General features: G+C 40.1%; 1 protein-coding gene across 2 annotated transcripts in view; it reads left to right on the plus strand.

Moving 5' to 3' along the window:
- The window catches only part of LOC144084629 (VPS10 domain-containing receptor SorCS3-like), a 49,527-nt gene that overhangs the window by 6,507 nt on the left and 28,014 nt on the right, over nt 1-15,006 (plus strand). For both annotated transcript variants that reach the window (XM_077613229.1, XM_077613228.1), the window contains exon 5: nt 14,461-14,528. In XM_077613229.1, the coding sequence (XP_077469355.1) occupies nt 14,461-14,528 (68 nt within the window). The remainder of the gene's footprint in view (nt 1-14,460; nt 14,529-15,006) is intronic.

Genomic DNA, 15,006 nt, shown 5'->3' on the forward strand with positions numbered 1-15,006 from the left:
ACCTTTGGGGGCAGAATTAATCTCACTTTCCACATGAGTTCCACTTTTGTGGATAGCCTGTCGCCCCACGCTCGTCATAGAAAAGAATGTCTTTATGGAAATGCGTGCTTATCTGACAGAAAGATATAAAAAGAGCAATTTTACAGATGGAAAAGGAGCTGCTTTTAATTCCTCCCCTCAGGTAATCGCCAAAGCTCACTGGGCACAATTGTACGCGCATGGCAGCAACATTAATCAGGGGCCACATCTGAATATATTGCTGTCCTAGAAATGACAAAAATAGCACTGCGTTATCCCCAAAATGCAAATAATACCTCCCAGGATTCAGTTTTTTTATTTCAACTTATTCCTGTGTTGTTTAGTTTTGAGGCGGATGCTCTTTTTTGATATTTCTATATATCTTGTTGATGCATTCTTTTCTGTCAATAAATCCTAAAATGCACTTGATAGGATGTGATTTGCGGGCAAGGCGATGAAATATGTGGCTGCCATGAGACGTCTTGAGCAAAGATGGCCTTTTTGTACTGTGGGACACTGTTCACTGGATCATCACTGATGGGCTTGTCACTCTCTCCGCACATAATTTTAGATTTATACACTCGGAACCCTTCCCGCAGTCCCAAAAGTGCTCCCGAGGCTGCGGCGAGAAAATTGATGGCATTTTATGACTAGATGTTGGAGCTCGGGCTAGATCCCCATGTAAATGACTGATAATATATCCAATCTAGAGGGGGGCATTTGAAGGAAAATGACTTCATTGCGGTGGTCCGTGTTCTCATTTGGAGGGATTTTGACTCAGATGTGAGCCAAAAAAGATGGGATAGCTCACAGCAGTAGCTGATGAAGTAGAGGAGATAGAGATTCAAATGTGATATCAATCAGCATATAAATCAGATTTTGGAGTACTGTTTGGTTGTCAGGATTGTCGGAGACATGAAAGTACTCGGACTTTAATTGCATTGATTCCAGCCTGATTGGGGGAATTGATCATCAAGTCCCTTGAGACTTCATGCTTAACCGCTCCAGCGACGTCTAAAATAGGGGTGCCTTAATGTACACTCTGCACTAATTGACTCAATTGGGTCAATTATTGGACTCAGTGGTAATTCTTTGGACCTTTTGCTGGTCAACAGTGATACCTTTTTCAAGGTGGTGTAGTTTTTTGGGGGGTTGAAAAATGAGCTGTGATTATTCTAAGTAGATTAAGAAGGATAAAAAAAGTTGTTTCATAACAAGAAAATGCTTATAAACATATCCTGTCATTGTCATCGAGCAACTCCGTCAAACCCGCTTAAACTGGTGGTCAGCAGTTTTGCAAGTGACCGCTATTTTATTTTTCTGTCAATGTGATTTCTATCGATTTTCTGTGCAAAGTTTGGCGAGTCTCATTCCCTGAAACGCACTGGTAAAGTGGATGTGGCAAGTTTCTGACCTTTAACCTCAGAATTTTTTTTCGGGCTGGTGGACAAGTGGTTATTGTGTCTGCCTCGCGGTTCTGGGGTCGAGGGATTGATCCCAGGTCGGTCCTCACTGTGTGGAGTTTGCATATACCCAAAACATGCAAGCTAGGCTAATTGTTTGCTAAATTGTCTCTAGCTATCAGTGTAATGGTGAATAGTTGTCCTTTTTGCCCTGCGATTGCCTGGCCACCAGTTCAGGGTGCCTCCCGCCTGCTGCACGTAGTTAGCTGGGATAGGCTCCAGCACCCCCATGGTATAGATAATGAATGAACATTACGCAATTTAGGACTTTGAATAGGCCATTTCGTGGCAGTCCAATTTTTAGTGAGGAAATGGTACATTAGTTGGAATGTCAAAATTATGATAGGCTTTCCCAAGTTTCCCGTTGGAGGGCATCCCAGCTGAGTCTTTCCAAATGAATGAAATATAGTTTAGTATGGAAGTGGGTGCCAGATCACCTGGAGAAGAGGAGAACTTTGAGCCAGCAAATGTCGAGTCGAGAGACATACTGAAAGCCTCAAGACTGTGAGCCATTTGCACTCAGCAGCTGCCACGCTGTGCCGCCCCACAAGAAAATATGAAATCCATCTATTTTTGTTGAAACACCTGGAAACCTTTTTTCCCTCAAAGCCCATTTAGTCAACAAAATATTTTGGCCATCTGCTACCAGCTGCCAAGTGGTGAAAGTCACGGTGCTTCTATTTGAAGCCAAACTTCTAAGAGCCCATTTGAGTCCTCAGTTTCCCTATCAATCAAATATTCCATTTTTTGGGGGGCCAATCAGGCTATCGATCAAAGTCCTCACTGGGCTTCCCAAAACGGGACCACCATTTTTTTTTTTACACGTGTATTGAAGAAACACCTTAGTATTTTTCCTTCTGAGCACAGATTAAATTCCATGTAATCACACAAATTAATATCGATCACATCCCAATAAATCGTGGCCAACCTTTTCTCGTGTATGCTGACAAAAAGGTCTGGAGATATGAATCATGATGTGAGCTCATGTGCACCAGCGAGAAAAAAAAAAAGGGAAAAAAAGCCACACTTGGCTGCAGATGTCTAGCAGCTCGAATCAATATTTCAATCTTCCGCTTCGCGTCGATGCTCGGGAGCTGTAATATGACCAAGTGGCTTATTTATTTATTTATTTCTATATTAAAACCCATCACCCCACTCCAAGGAACCTCGCCGCCATTCGCTGGCAGCCGTCCAGTGAGTGATCAGCGCCTTATTGGCATGTGAGTAAATTGCCGGTCCTGATGGGACAAAATCAGCCGGGATGCAGATCAGAATCCATCCTTGGTGATAGCCCCGCCCCCTCCTTTTCCTTCGCTCCAATTGTACTTTTTCCTTCAGCGAAGGGACGTCCACATATCTTTGAGACAGTGTTTATTCGCCGCGTGCCACCAAACCTCGTCTCGCTTTGTCCAAAGGTGACGTGAGTCAAAGCAATCTGTCAGCTCCGTCGTCTCTTCCCTGGCGTGGCGGCCAAGCGGGCATACCTAATCAGAGGCGGGCCGGTATTTGTTGCCCGTAATCACATTCTTATGAATAGACAATAAAAGAAGGGGGGAAATGGCAAGGCACCGGAGGACACCTGTGTTTAAAGACGCTTCGTTAGGCAGACGACGGATTCCACTTAACATGCCAGGAACGTTTGCATGGAGGCTCTTTGATCCGTAAAATCAAATGGAAGGCATTTTGGGCGGGTAACATGGTGATGAAAAGTGCATTGAACTTCTCCATTTTGAGTTATTCGTTTTTCTCGACGTTGACAGGATTTTTTGGGGAGAGTTGATTCCGAATTGGTTGATTTTTGTCCTGAGTTCTGAAATGCATCAAAGAAGGGAAAATAGCACATTTTTTTTAAAAAAACAAATGACGTTTGAATACTTAATTCTAATCAATAAGCTTGCATTAAAAATAGTTTATATATAGGATTATTCATACATGCAAATGAGGCAATGTGAAGTTCACTACTGCTGAAACCGTAATTAAAAATGAATATTTGCGCTTTAGTATGTCTATTCCCAGAGAGGTATATTTGACTTTTGGCTGATTATTTCACTGAGGGTCAGCCGCAGGTGCTTGCAAGTTGAGTCTGCCATTAAGAAAAAAGATTATTGTTATAAAGACCCATTAAAAGGCAGCGTGCGGGGATGATTCCCTGCAGGTTTGTCATCACAGGTGACACGGCTGACATTACACGTGCCCATTTGGCACTTTAGCTTTGCAGCTATTGATTGCAGTCGGCCTGATCATCCAAAATACTGACATTTGCTCAGCAATATGAATGAAAAGAAAACAGAAATGTTCCTTCAGGTAAAAGTAAAACTACAACACTTCAACGACTGAAATCATAAACTTTAAGGCATCACATTTTACTTATAAAATACTCAAACTCTACACCACAGGTGTCAAAGTGGCGGCCCAGGGGCCAAATCTGGCCCGCTGCATCATTTTGTGCGGCCCGGGAAAGTAAGTCATGAGTGTTGACTTTTTGTTTTAGGATAAAATTAAAATGATAGATATAAATGTATATTATGTTTCCTTATTTTCCCCCTTTTTAATCAATAATTGCAATTTTTAAAACATTTTTTCTTTGTTTTTAGTTCAAAAATCATTTTGTAAAATCTAAAAATGTATACAAATATTTTCTATTTTCCACTTTATTATGGAACATAATGATTAGAAGAGATTTTCCCTTATTAAGAAAAAAAAAGCATTTTCTGTATCCCACGTGTCAAAGTGGTGGCCCGGGGACCAAATCTGGCCCGCCGCATCATTTTGTGTGGCCCGGAAAAGCAAATCATGAGTGCCGACTTTCTGTTTTAGGATCAAATTAAAATGAAGAGTATAGATGTATATTAAATTTCCTGATTTCCCCTCTTTTAAATCAATAATTGTAATTTTTTAATCAATTTTTCAGTGTTTTTAGTTCAAAAATCAATTTGTAAAATCTAAAAAAGCTTAAATAAATTTTTTTAGATCTATAAAAAACTGAATATTCAGGGCTTTTGATCCAGCTCTTTTAATCCATTTATTAAAAAAATATCTAAATATTATATCTAAAATGGTCCGGCCCACATGAAATCGAGTTGACGTTAATGTGGCCCGAGTCTGACACCCTTGCTCTACCTTTGTCCGAACAATAGCAATAGAGAGGTGCTGTTTAAGCTCCTTTTTAGTGTTAAACCTGTATTTAAGCTTCTTGTGCGGGCCCCATTCAATGATCTTTTCACCATTTGCTGCAGGTAAATAAAAACTGGGCTAGCTTGGACACCCCTGCATTAATATCCGCGAGGTGTCAACACGCCGCATGTGCTCATTAATCCAGCTTCCTCGAGGGGGGCCACTTCCCACTGGTGCGATTGTAAGCCCCTCATAGAAACGACGTCCACCAGTTGGACGCGCCCGGCAGGTGACCGTATGCGTCCAAGAAGAAGCCGGCGGGGTGGGCCCGACTTTTCCGCGTCACTCCAGACAAATGGGCGCATTTAACTGGGAGACGTTGGCTTCGGGTTTTCCGTGACCCTTTCTTGACCCCGCTAGAAATTATTCAAAGAACCCCCCATTTATTATGCTCTTCAAATCACACGCCGTTTTCCATGAATCATTCGTACTTGGAAAATGTGTTCGTGCAGGCTGTCGTTTAACCCACGTTTTTTCCATTGCGAATCAGGGTCTACCTTCAATTTGAGGTCTACGGCTTGATTTGCTTCCACACACGCACGCGTACATTGTCACAACTTGCATGCTTATGCTTAAATTAATTAATCAAAGGCTCAAAGCGAGCGCAGAACCCTATTTGACAAGTTTGCATGTGATTAATTAGTTTAATAACGATTGCGGGGTGGTCGGCCGTAACTCTGTGATTAGCTTGTGAAAACAAATGTATGCATTATTTTGATTGGGAAACTTGTGAGTTTAAAGTCACTTCAGGAGATGACTTCATTAACGCTTGATGAATTAGATTCGATTAGATTAGAACTTTATTTCATCCCGTATTCGGGAAATTTCTTGATTGCAGTAGCAAGACAGACAGAAGACACAGAATACATTGTAGACCTAGTTAAAAAAAACTGGAGCCACATAAAGGAAGTCCACAAGGGGGGGGGACTCTTACTTACTTACTGGATTTGCACTAAGTTTGTGATTTAATTTCAAAATCAGGTAGAAAAAAATCGGCTTGCAGTTTTTATGTCTTAATTTACAAGTGTCAAAGTGGCGGCCCAAGGGCCAAATCTGGCCCGCCGCATCATTTTGTGTGGCCCGGGAAAGTAAATCATGAGTGCCGACTTTCTGTTTTATGATCAAATTAAAATGAAGAGTATAGATGTATGTTAAATGTCCTGATTTTCCCCCTTTTAAATCAATAATTGTAATTTTTTAATCCATGTGTTTTAGGTTCAAAAATAATTTTGTAAAATCTAAAAATATATTAATAAAGCTAAAATAAACATTGTTTTAGATCTATAAAAAACTGAATATTCAGGGCTTTTAATCCAGTTCTTTTAATCCATTTATTTTAAAAAAATCGAAATATTATATCTAAAATGGTCAGGCCCACGTGAAATCAAGTTGATGTTAAAGCGGCCCGCGAACCAACCCGATTCTGACACCCTTGTCTTAACTTATTAGTTGCCATTGACAGCGAGAAGTGTCCAATCCATTTCGACTAGGCGGCTGGTAGCAATCGACACAAGTCCATGTAAAAAAATAATAATAATAATTGTTTTAATGTCAGCCCTCTAAATACAAACAGATTGGACATCTACGTATCGCCATCACAGTTTTACAATGCGTTAAAGGTCAAACCCAAATGTGTGTATTGCATTTACTGCCATTTTTAAACATGACACCCAAATGCTTGAACACACATTTAGCTTGCCAAAAATGACATTAATGCTAAAAAAAAACGATCATTTTTTATATGCGTGAAAGAACGCGCCACACAAGGCTGCGGCATAATCGCCAATGATGATGGAGAGCTTCCATACACGCTGTGACATCTTAAAAAACACAAAGGTTCACTCAATAGCTTTTCTCGGCGCAAATCCGTTAAAATGACAGGCCGCGTCGACTATAAAAAGCAACTAAAAAAAAGTTATAGCGCAAATGAGTCTTCATAAAGGAGAGAATGAATATGGATCCAAGGTTATTGCGATATGATGACAAAGTGTAAATCAAAACCTTTGTTGGCAAACAACATGACAGACTCATTAGGCTGATGAATAATTGGAAGCTAAATGGGGGTCTTCATCAATAGATTGTGATGCAAATAAGGCTTGTTTTGATTTAACACAAAAATGGAAAGTTTGGCTATGCCGAGAAATATAAGAAGAGTTTCTGTATGCCATTCTCATTTCTGGTTCTATATTGACATTTCTTTCCAGTTCCTCGCTTCATTTCCATAGTATTTTATTTTTTTCCCGTAAAAGTCAAAGAAAAAGTCAAACACTTTAGATTCGGTGATTTTTTTTTTTTTGTATGACCGCCGTTCAACTTCAAAGTTTACGCTTGACTTCAGAGGCAATATTTTGACAGATCACTTTGGTTGAGTGCCAATTTGTTCCACTCGTGTCATTAAATAATTCAACACTGGATTATACATCGTACTCCAAATGCGTGTTTACATCTGAGGCGCACTTTCCTGAAACTGTCTGTTTTTTGGGGGCAGTGCCATTTGATTTCTTCCATTATGATTGGTATAGTTATGATTATATCATCTTAATCCGTCCGCCAGGAGATTAGTTTTTCATTTATCTTATTTGTTACTTCCTCGCTTTTCTTTTTTTTTCAGGTATTTTCAAATAAATCAACCTCGCCTTGTAATGAGTTGGCGCTGTACTGCATCACACTCCCATTATTTTTGGCTGAAAATCCACACACTAACTGATAATATGTATCTCGGGTGATATGATTTGCACAAAATGTCATAGCAAGTTTTTCTAAAATGTCAGGGTATGTTTCATTTCACCCCGAAATGTCGTTGATCATTTTGAAAGGCGTTCGTTCCCTCGACGGCGAGACCCTTAGGAGCCCCGTTTTAGTCGTTTGTTTGACTGATGCAATTGCGTGCTTCTCTGGAATTGTATTCATGCAATTAAGCAAATGAAACGCCACGGCGATAATAACAAAATAAATTAGGAGAAAAAGTAGGTCAGTAATTCTCAAAACAATGACTACACCCCGCCGCGTCTCTTGGAATTGGAAAAGAATGTGACCACCACCCTGTGAACTTAAGTAGGCCGCAAAAACAACATTTTGGAAGCGCCAATTGTGATCCATTTGTTTTGTTTTTTTGGTTTTTTAAGGGAACACCACAACAAACGGTGTCTGGAGGCTGGGCGAAATGAGATTACATTTCCTGATGGTTAACCTTTTTTAGAGCTAAGCCACTTTTCTCTTTACATTATGCAAATAAGGGAGCCGGGAAAAGCACAAAGCAAATCCAATTGGCTTCAGTTTGGATTCTCCTGTGAGGAGTTTTGACGGAGTTCTATTGAATGTCTCCAAACATGTGAAATCGTTATATAAGTCGCACCTGTGTTTATACACTATGAAGAGGGGGGAAAAATTGCACAATTTTTATTTTATTCAAAACTAAGTACAAATGTGGAGGACAATAGGCTTATGTTAAAATATTTTTTCCCAAAGAAAATAGTTTTAAAATAAATGTAACAGGCTGTTGGTGGTGAGAAAAAAAAAAAGTCACACTCGAGTATTAGTCACAGGGAAAGCCTAACTACGAAAAAAAGTGCGACTTATAGTCCAGAAAATACCTTGAAAAGGAAATAAACCCCTGTGATACTATTTATTGTGAAAGTTGCTCTAATGTTGCCTGCCATTGGTGCTAATAGATGTCACGTATGTTTTGATTGGGGCAAAACATCAGTCAAAATCAGCATTGTTTAGATATGCTGTGTTATTCAAGTTCAGTTTTCACAACTAAATAGGCAAAAAAACATTAAAGGTTTACTTGAAATGTAACTGAAGGGGTTAAATGTGTACAGAATAATAGCTTAAATTCTTCCTGATTCTCAGAATCAACACCGTATCATGAAATTTGCGATTCGCAGCCCTACAAAATATTTAATCGTCTCTTGAACTTCAAAGCGCAAACTATTTGCATTCAGTCAGTTCAAAATTCAATGAAGTCAAGTGACATCCATTTATTTTCTTTTTAACCAACAGAAAAGCTTATAACTTATTCCACTTGTAAGATTGCGTGGAATCACGATGAGCTATCTTCTAAAATAGCGTTCCCTTCAAATTTGTCCTTGTTGCGCCGTCCTTCTCCAGAAATGTCGGAAAAAAATAAATAAATAAAAGCTAGCTTTGTCTCTATTAAAGCTCGCTGTTTCTCCCAAGCTTCCTCGGAGAGACTGAGACAGCACAATCACATTGTTTAATGACAGACGGCAGTTTTATCGTCTGTTGTTGTTTTTTTAAGCGTCTGATTCCCACAATGGAAGTCTATTTAAGGTAAAACCAATTACCTGGGGCCATTTCATTAATTTTACTCCCCCCACCCCCACATCATGGGATGAATTGATTGCTGAAACCTCTCAAGCTCAAAGTATCGGCGCTCGGGAATGACGAGGATGAGCAAACGTGGACGGAACGTCTCGCGGGACGTCGGCGAAGCTTCATTTGATGAAAAACCATCTCGCTCGTCTGTCTTTACCGTGGAAAAGTACAAGCAATCAATTTGCTCCAATTAGCCTACCTTCGATCAGACTTTTTTTGTTCTTCTCTGTATGATTGGTGGACGAATGTTCCGGTGACTCGGTTCGATTCCTTCTGACGTTGCCCAAAACGCCATTTGCTGTGTCCGGCTTTAATGAAATCTATGCAAATAGCTTTTAATTGGGAATTTGTGATGTCCATGTGTGAATAAACTATGTTAATAGAGGTTTTACTGGTGATAGCTAGCGGTTGGTTACTTGATGCTTCTTGTGGTTTAATGACTTCTGCAGGAAAAGCATTAAGAGGCGGTGAAAGGCAACATGTCGAGGTGAGCCAGCTTGGTTTTTTTAATGAATGCGGAGGCATTATGGCTCTTGGCTATCTGCATTATTTACATAGCGCCAGATTAGCTTTAGTTTATGTTCATTTTCCATCCATTTCTTGCTTTAAACACTTAGTCTTCTTATTCAGTGTAGAGTTAAATCATATTTTTTTTCTAAAGATCTGTTTCTTCTATTACTGTTAAATTGTTGGTGGATTTTTGGTTTAGTGTTTTTGTCAACAATATATTTATAGAAAATCTGACTCGAATCGCAGAAAATTTGCAATTCGATTTTTTTTTTAACCCTGTTCAGACTTAACCGACATAAGATAATCCATTAATTTCATGCAAAAATAGTTATGTATTATAATTCTATATTTATATCTACACTATTGAGACAAACATTGCAAAAAAAAGAGAACATATCCAGTGACAGAAAAAAATATATCGAGAAATAACAACTAAATAGCTCAATTCATCACACTGGGTGGCCATTTTTATCCGCTGAATACATTTATTTATGTAAAAATCATTGCTTAAAAACTGGTTTGCAATCTTATTTTGGGCTCGTATGCAAAAAAATATGTGATTGGGAAATCCCACCTTTTTATTTTTACTGCATTTAGAACTTCTTGTGACGGATGGCTATATATGTTATGTTTAATTGAATCCATTTTTAGTACCGTTTGAAGTCCGCTGACACCGGAGGGGGAGTTTGGAGTTTTAGCTGTTTGTGTTTTAGAGGAGGGAACAATCTGAAGGTTTCTCCTAAGAGAATCCCTTACGAATGTTTAGCGTGCGTCATCCTTTTTGTATACGATATACTGTACGAAAGCTTATGAGTATTCATGGGAATGCAAATGCTCTTAACTTTTATAGACTCCAGCAAAGGTAAATAAAGTATCGGCGCATGTTTTGATAGCAAAACGGCTTGAATCAACAGGGGGGGCAAGGTGGGCGTCCCCTGGAAATTCATTTAGAAGCTTGAATGGTCGCCTCCGGTTGACTTGCTAATCAGTGAGGCTCGCCACGTGCTGTATTTCTTGCCTGCCGTCTTCTGAGAAAAGGTGTTGGGTTTCTTTATTAATTTTTATATACTGGACAATGAAGGGGAAATGATATTTGAAGGTGAATTTGCAACAGGTTGCATTTGAAGTGAGCTTTTTAGAGAAAGAGCACCAACATTTTATTAATAGCCGGATTGCAATGTGTACAATATGATTCATGGGCAAATTGCGAGCCATGCGGGAAAAAAGTAGTGTCGAGATGCCTCTCACAACCCACCATAAGCACTTTAAAAATGTGAGTATTTCTGTTTTGAAAGATAAAAAACAGATTGATGTTGGATTTTTATTTTTGTAGGATTTGATTTGGTCCAGCAATCATTGTGGAGTTGAGGATGTGCTTGCCTTCATGTCGCGCTGTTTGTGTCAGAGCGCTCGAGAGCGCTCGGATGAGCGGCTGCGACATGCTTGTTGCCATGGAGGCTTTCAGCCCGCGGGGGTCAAAGTGCACGTGACTTTGACAGGCCTTTAATGTCTCTGTGCGTGTGTGTGTGTGTGTGTGTGTGTACTACCCATTGGAATTGTGATGCAAGCGAGAAAAGCTGGCAAAGAAAGTCAAAAAGAGGACTAGAGTCGCCGATTTGGATAAACGGATGACTTAAAAAGCAACTCCTTGGAGGGCGCATGGGGAGCCCATCTGAAGAAATGATTGGTTGACTTTCCCGGGGCAAAAGCTCCCTTTGCGCACATCAATAAAACATAAACATGAATAAATGCACTGCTTTTGCCCTCGCCGGCTTCTTACTTAATTTCATGTTTGCCGGTGAGCGACCAGATGCATGGAAAAGCTATTTATCTTGAAGGAATGACACCGGAAGCCAATTTGGACTTGTTTGTCCCAATTTATTTACATAAAAAGGTGGGCCGTGGCATAAACATGCAGTATTTTGCTACTAATTTGGCTTTATTTTTCGCCTCGTTTCATTCCCCACTCCAATTTGCATATGCGTATATATACTTGTAGTCAGTGGCGGTCCGTGCATTTTCTCGTAGCGCCTTCAACGAATCAATCCAACCCTCAAAAATTATTTCATGGCTATAAAACCTCTACTGCAGCTACAGCTGCGACACATATAAAATAATCAATGAATCAATGCACAAAAATGGGGTAAAATCCACTTCCTAGCAGCATTTAATGATTAAATACAAATACTGGAGCTTTTCAGACATTACAACCGGGCCAGGGGGGTGATTTCCCCGGGAAAAGACAGCGATGGACGTCAATAGCGAAACGGCAAAAATTGCACGAAAACGGGGTAAAATCCACTTCCTAGCAGCATTTAGTGATTAAATACAAACACTGGAGCTTTTCAGATATCAGAACCGGGCCCACAATTGAAATATTATTTAGGAATATAGCCATATTTTACTCACCAAAAATCCTTTTTAACTGTACACAATATCCATCCTCCTTTCTTTCTTCCTTCTTTTCTATCGCCATCGAAGCTAATGCTGAAAGTCCAGCCTGTCCTGTCGTAATCCTGGCATAGTCCGTCTTGAAAATGGCTTTAAATCAACACAACAATATATTTGCTTGTGCAGCTCGCTACAGATACAGTTTGGTAGCTCTGGCTAATCACTAGCCAATCATAGTTGGTGAAAGCGATGACGTATCCCTACGCCTGCGACAAGGCATTGTGGTGTTGCCAACTCGAAATCTGATTGGTTAAAGCAACAGTCTTATCGACGCTTGTTTAATGCAGCAGAGCCTGCAGAACTGATTGTGAAGGCCTTGAGGCAGATTTCTGACCCTGGCAACAAATAATGGCTGAAATGTGATTGGTTAAATGCTTCAATATGAAAACACACATCTGGAAGCAGTGCAACCAGGGGGAAAAGCAATGAAAGGAAGGTAACAGACAATTTGCAATTATTTAATAAGTATTCATGGACAAAATATAATATATGATTCAGATATTTCTTAGGCCAGCAGAGAAGGCATTGAAGGCCCTGACGGCCCGCCACTGGTATATATACTTATAGTGAATAAGTTGTTGACTGGAGAGTCAATAAACAGTCAAGATGTGAAAAGACATTTCGCCATGGATTTTTCATTCGTCCACTCAGGGACAAATCACACCAAATGTCATCTGCCGGACTAATTTGTTGGTCTCCGAGGTAGCTCTTTGCTGACCCCGTTCAAAATTCCGCCTTTTGTCAATGAGCCAGAAGCACAAACGGACAGCAGGAGACCAGCTTGTGAACTTTTTTTCCCTCCCTTTTTCAACCAACGAAAGACGTTGACGTAATAACGACCCGTAGCTAATCCGTTGGCGAGCTTTGACGGATCAAATCGACATTACAAACGATCAACCTTCCTTTTTGGTATCGTTCTCCTCAAAGTGGACATTCAGGCATCGACATCACAGCCGTTTAAACCAAGTCGTTAGAGCAAATTGATTCCGACTCGAGCTCTCGGACCTGGCAGACGCCGTGCATTTAGTTATGCAAATGCTTATCTCTCTTTGTGATTGGTTAATTAACCCGTAATGCGGATAGTCGCGGCCGAGCGCACGGGCGCCGTTTGAAGCCTGCGCGACGGGTCAATTGGGTTTTTAACATCTTCAAAGGCGCCTTAAAGACGCGTCTTTTGTTCCGGCGAATGTGCCGCGCTGTTTTTTTTTCTCTGCTGGCTTTAATGAGTCGTTCGGCAGGTCCCGCAAGGTTAATGTGTTTAAACTAACTGTAATTGAGCTTGTGACCCATCTTCCAGGCTTTATGAAATTTAGTCTTGATACGACATGTTTCTCCTCCTTGATTGTTATTCCATCTCCTTCCTTCTCTCTGTTCCAGCACCCCCCCCCCTTGCGGCCCGCCACTACTTCCTAGCCTGAGTTATGATCATCCTCTTTGTCTTTTATAATACCATTAGTGTGACAATAATGTGTTTGCACGCCATTTTTCTGCGCCCTTTTGTGCTCGGGAAGCCTTTTACGGGCCGCCATCCCGATTCCCCAGAAAGGCATTGTCCAGAGAACGTGCACGTTTTTGGATGACCTCCAATTAGTCTGATACGTCACGTTGGCTCTCGTGTATGAAAAGGCAATTTTTCGTTGTTCACTGAGCGTGTATTTTTTTGTGCAGATTCCCCCGGCAATTCTAAATTACTCTTGCTTGGGTTCTGTTAATGCTGAGGTCGACTCACTAAACAAGCTTGTTTTGTCGTTGGGAAACGCATGCAGATGGAAAGGTGTGCAGAAGGCAAGGACGTTTTCTTGGAGTAGGGTTGCAAAGATGCTCAAATAAAATAAGGTACATTGTAGTTTGCTAAGTATACATTTGATGGAGTCTCATGGTCAAATTGGCCCCAAAATTAAACAAACAATGGTGCCCATGTCTTTAAAATGTGGGTTTAGGAAACATTTTTGTCAACCTAGTATACTCTTACTTTTCCCGGTTACAGTGGTTGTAGGTGCTGAATATTGTATTAGTTGTTATGACAATTTTTATTATTACTATTATTGGATTTGGGTTTTTTTAAGGGTGTCCTACGAACAGATTTTTAATTGCATGCGGAATTATTTTTTTCAGTATTAGGCCTCCTGTTGCCATCAATGTAGTAAGAATTTATTAAATATCTTGGAGAAATATATTGAAATGCTCCAAAAAGTGGATACTTTGTATCCAACAATGATAAATATCTTGGACAAATACATTGAAATGCTCCAAAAAAGTGGATACTTTGTATCCAACAATGAAGCGTTGCCATGTGTTGTATACGTTGGACCCTTTTTTTGTGTTAATTACTAGATTTCACGTTGTAAAGTGGCTTTTTTGAATTTACTAAAGCAATTCTGGAAGAAATTAGATCATGCAGGGCTAGTTGGATGAAACCATCAGGTGGCTTGTGTCTCATAAAGCAAAAATGGCAAAAAAAAATCAATCCAAACTAATGACATGGTGCGTTTTCCCATTGCAGGTGATCCTCATCCTGACCAAGCTGTACGACTTCAACTTGGGCGCCGTCACCGAGAGCTCGCTGTGGAGGTACGTTGCTTTGAATCACGTCAAAACGCGGAACGACCACGCCGCGCCGCTGCCTCTAATTCGATAAACATGCAAAAGCACAAAGCTAAAGAAAATGTATTCATGGATAGTTGCAGCAAACGGTGTGATTTATAGCGGGCGCTCCTTCGTCCCGAATATGAAGATACATTGGAAGCCTCTATCAAGTATATTTTAATAAAACACCCACGGCGAAGCGAGACTTTTTCTCGGCAGCGTATTAGACATAAAGTCTTTTGGTATATCTGTACTATATTAAACTTATTCTGAGGGTTTTTATTTGATTCCCTCCATTTAAAGGAAAAATAGCTGCACTTTCTCCACATTGTCTAATTAGTTTTCTTTGCCAAGCTTTTTTTTGTATAGAACGGTCCACCATAAGGTATTTCATTCTTTGAAATCACATTAAAATCAAGTAAAACTAAAGTCAATGAAAAATACAAATCAATCGCATATAAAA

This window comes from Stigmatopora argus, chromosome 11, assembly GCF_051989625.1.
Source record: "Stigmatopora argus isolate UIUO_Sarg chromosome 11, RoL_Sarg_1.0, whole genome shotgun sequence".
In the NCBI taxonomy this organism is placed as follows: Eukaryota; Metazoa; Chordata; class Actinopteri; order Syngnathiformes; family Syngnathidae; genus Stigmatopora; species Stigmatopora argus.